This window comes from Acyrthosiphon pisum, chromosome A1 (assembly GCF_005508785.2).
Source record: "Acyrthosiphon pisum isolate AL4f chromosome A1, pea_aphid_22Mar2018_4r6ur, whole genome shotgun sequence".
NCBI classification, from domain to species: domain Eukaryota; kingdom Metazoa; phylum Arthropoda; class Insecta; order Hemiptera; family Aphididae; genus Acyrthosiphon; species Acyrthosiphon pisum.
The window spans coordinates 21,014,548-21,018,055 of record NC_042494.1 but is presented as its reverse complement, the minus strand read 5'-3'; the positions used below and the strand labels follow the sequence as shown (position 1 = coordinate 21,018,055).

General features: G+C 29.8%; 1 protein-coding gene across 1 annotated transcript; it reads right to left on the bottom strand.

The window, feature by feature from the left end:
• Window positions 1-1,351: 1,351 nt before the first annotated feature.
• On the bottom strand, window positions 1,352-2,896 carry LOC100569855. The gene is made up of 3 exons (XM_003240155.4): window positions 2,657-2,896; window positions 2,432-2,578; window positions 1,352-1,762 (listed from the first exon to the last, which is right to left on the bottom strand). Exons 1-3 carry the CDS (start codon window positions 2,745-2,747, stop codon window positions 1,521-1,523), a joined length of 480 nt encoding a protein of 159 aa, XP_003240203.1. The 5' UTR covers window positions 2,748-2,896; the 3' UTR covers window positions 1,352-1,520.
• Between the last annotated feature and the right edge of the window lie 612 nt (window positions 2,897-3,508).

The window sequence follows — 3,508 nt, the reverse complement described above, 5'->3', positions numbered from 1 at the left end:
CGTGTAGTGTATTTATGTGTATTATTTGTGTATTAATGTGTGTATGCGTATGGGTGTGTGTACAATAAAACAATAATAATAAAATGGTAACACGGTTTCTGGTAATAAGTTTGCTGTTACTGTATAATACAAAAATCTAAATAATAATGATACAAATATATAAAAAATCACAGCAACACAGTAGGTATAAAAATATAATATAAAAAATAAATCAAAGCCCTTATGGCTATAATGGTATATAATATATTGCGGCCCTTCTGGCTCGACAGAAAAAAGGTGTATATAAATGCCCAGCCCTTATGGCCAAACAAATAACAATTATGAAAATATAAAAAGATTAGCCCTTCTGGCTCAACATAATAGTATTAAATATAGAATAATAATAATATGCGGTCCTTATGACCTAGCAGAATAATAATATAATAATATAGCGTAGCTATTTGAGCTACTCGCTCGCATAAATATAAATATGGTAATAATTGAAGCCCTTATGGCTGGTAATATACAAATCAATAATAAATAAAGTATATCTGGCCCTTCTGGCCGAACAGAATTAAGATATAATTTCACAGCTATTTAAGCCGTTATGAGTATAAACTCGTATAATATAAAATATAAAAATAATATGCGCCACTTTTGGCACGATAGTGTAATAATTAAAAATGTCTACGGCCCTTTTGGCCTAACAAATAATGTAATATGTAAAATAAATAAATAGTAATAAAAACTTACAATTTGTGGAGCGCAGACTGGCCAGCTGGTCCTGTGCTAAAATAATATAAATAAGGGGTACTTCCAAAATTCAACAATGATAGAAATGCTGTCTGATGGTTGTTGGATACCGATATATCTAGATTGCGTTGAATTACGGAACATGATAGTGTGATGGCAACATTTTTGCTATGTTATCATTTTATCAATATTGACAAATATTAATATATTGTTATATTTAATACCTGAATACCGGCATTTCGCTTTATGAATCAATAGTAAATTTAATTTGACATTTCATACTATATGGGTAGACTACGTTAAAGTATGAGTTTTAATGACTCAATTATTTGTGGAAGCATACAATGCGTTATGAGTTTAAGGAGAATGAACATTGAGTCTGATATATTAACAAAGTCGTCAGAAGTAGATGAACTACTTATCCTAAAATGTCTCCCAAAGTTTCATAAAACTAGAGCACTTATTGATTTTAAGGAGAGGCAAAAAATTAAAAATTATGTGGCAACTGTTTACAGACAGACTCCAGCAGAATTTAAGTTCCACTTTCGCTTGTTACCATAAACATTTGAAGTAACCTACCTAATATTCAACTCTCTTTAACTTGATGTATCTTATTTTTTATTCATTTTTATTATATTAGTTTTTGCTTATGCAATTACCATCAGCTGAAACAGTTGTAGGGCGAACCCCTATTGCAATTGATCGTCATTTGCTCTTGACAATTATGGGTTTTAGCCAATGAAAAAGAGACATTTAGATCAGTAGCTGAACGGTTTGGGGTAAGTGAATCAAGCGCTCACAGAATTTGACTTTTTCACGTTAGCTTTGTAAGTAACCCAGAGATTTCTCCATTTTGAATCACATTTATCGGCACTGACAGGTGCATGGTTTGGAAAAGATGTATTTAATTTTTCAGCAACTTTTGTCCATAGTACATTTTTTTTGAATTTGTTTCCTTGAAAGGAAGTGTCCATTTCAATACGTGTCTCAATGAGCAAAGTCACAAGGTTTTTGTTCCATATAAATGCATCTGAAAATTAAATTAGGATATTAATTTTTGTAAGTTTAAAAATAAAAAATACCTTTCTGAGGTAATAATGTGGTGCGCCAACTTTGGTTTATATATTAAGATAAATGCCATAGTGGGATTAAGTATTAAAACTAAGTAGATAACTTAAAATTTATATTTATCATATTTATAAAATTTATAAATAATGTAAATGTTCTGAAATTATATATAAAAAAATGTTGATTTTACAACAGTCAATTTTTAATTTATCATATAATACTATAATGAGTATCTTTAATCATTAATTTATTCATTTCTTAAATTGTTTTTTAACTAAACTTACATAAACCCCTCATAACAGACTATCATTGGCGCAAATTGGGGAGGGGCTTGGGAGGGCTTAGCCCACCCAAAAATCTAGGACATACAATTTAAAAATGCTATATTGTAACTTGTAAGGGTGTGCTTGTCTTTAATATATTCACCCCCCCCCCCCCCACCACCAAGTCAAAAGTTGAAATTGCGCTTATGAAGGAGCTGTAAGTCTTTTTATTTTAAAAATTTATTATCAATTATGTATATCACATTCTAAGGCTATTATTATTATATTGGAGTAAAACAATCTATTATATAATAAACTGTGAGATTTTAAGTGCTTATACCTAAGTGATATTAGGGATTTTAATTTACCTTTAGTGTTGTCGACAAAAGAAGGTTCATCGTCCTGAACTATGTTTTGTGAATTAGTACATATTCTTACTGGTTGACTTTCTTCAACATCGATCCCATTGCTAATTAAAACATTTACATCCATCATAATTTGTTGGATACCATCATCTAATAAAATATTAAGCTATATAAATTAGAATCCATAAATATATTTATTGATGTAAGAACATGAAAAAGTATACTTGCCATTTTCTACATTGCACAGTATTTTAAGTTTATCTGCAGACCATATACGCCCAACACCTTCGTATTCAACGAATCCAATGAATTTAAGCATTGCAGATATGAGATAATTAAATTAATTATTTAGTTCACTATTAATCAATAGTAAATTTATAGTTAATACTTGTTTTTATTTGTTAATTAACAACGAAACTACATAAGTCAAAAATAAAACAAATTATAATCGAGAATTCCAGATCGACTAAAAAAAATATTGTGTTATCATAATACTGATTACTGATAATAAATTTCAATCAGAAAAATCATTCAAATTTTATGTTGGATCCGATTGATAACTAGATTGTTGGTAACGCTGAATTTTGGAACAAAATCCAACAATAAAACATTTTTCAATTGATGAGTTTTGGAACGCATATTATCATTTTGATTGAACAACGCTGAGTTTTGGAAGGCACGGTAATACACGGCAATGCCACAACAAATTAAAATTAACAATAATAATATAGTATGCTGCCTTTATGGCTTACAAAGGTAGACTAGGTAAATAAAGATATTAAAATGCCTTTGGCGCTTAGCACTAAAAACAATAAAATTACAGAATAAATTTAGCCCTTCTGACATTCGCACTTATAAAAAATACAATAAAAAATAATGATAAATTTCACATAAAATATGATTTAATAATATTTATGTACGCGTTGATATGATCGGAACAACGTACGGGACGAGACAGAATTCACGGCGGCCGTGTTAAATAATATTCGCGTAGACGGCGCGGCGGCGTACGATAACATTTAATCTACATATTATATAACTCACAAGACACATTTAACCAGTGATGTATTGGGGGGTATA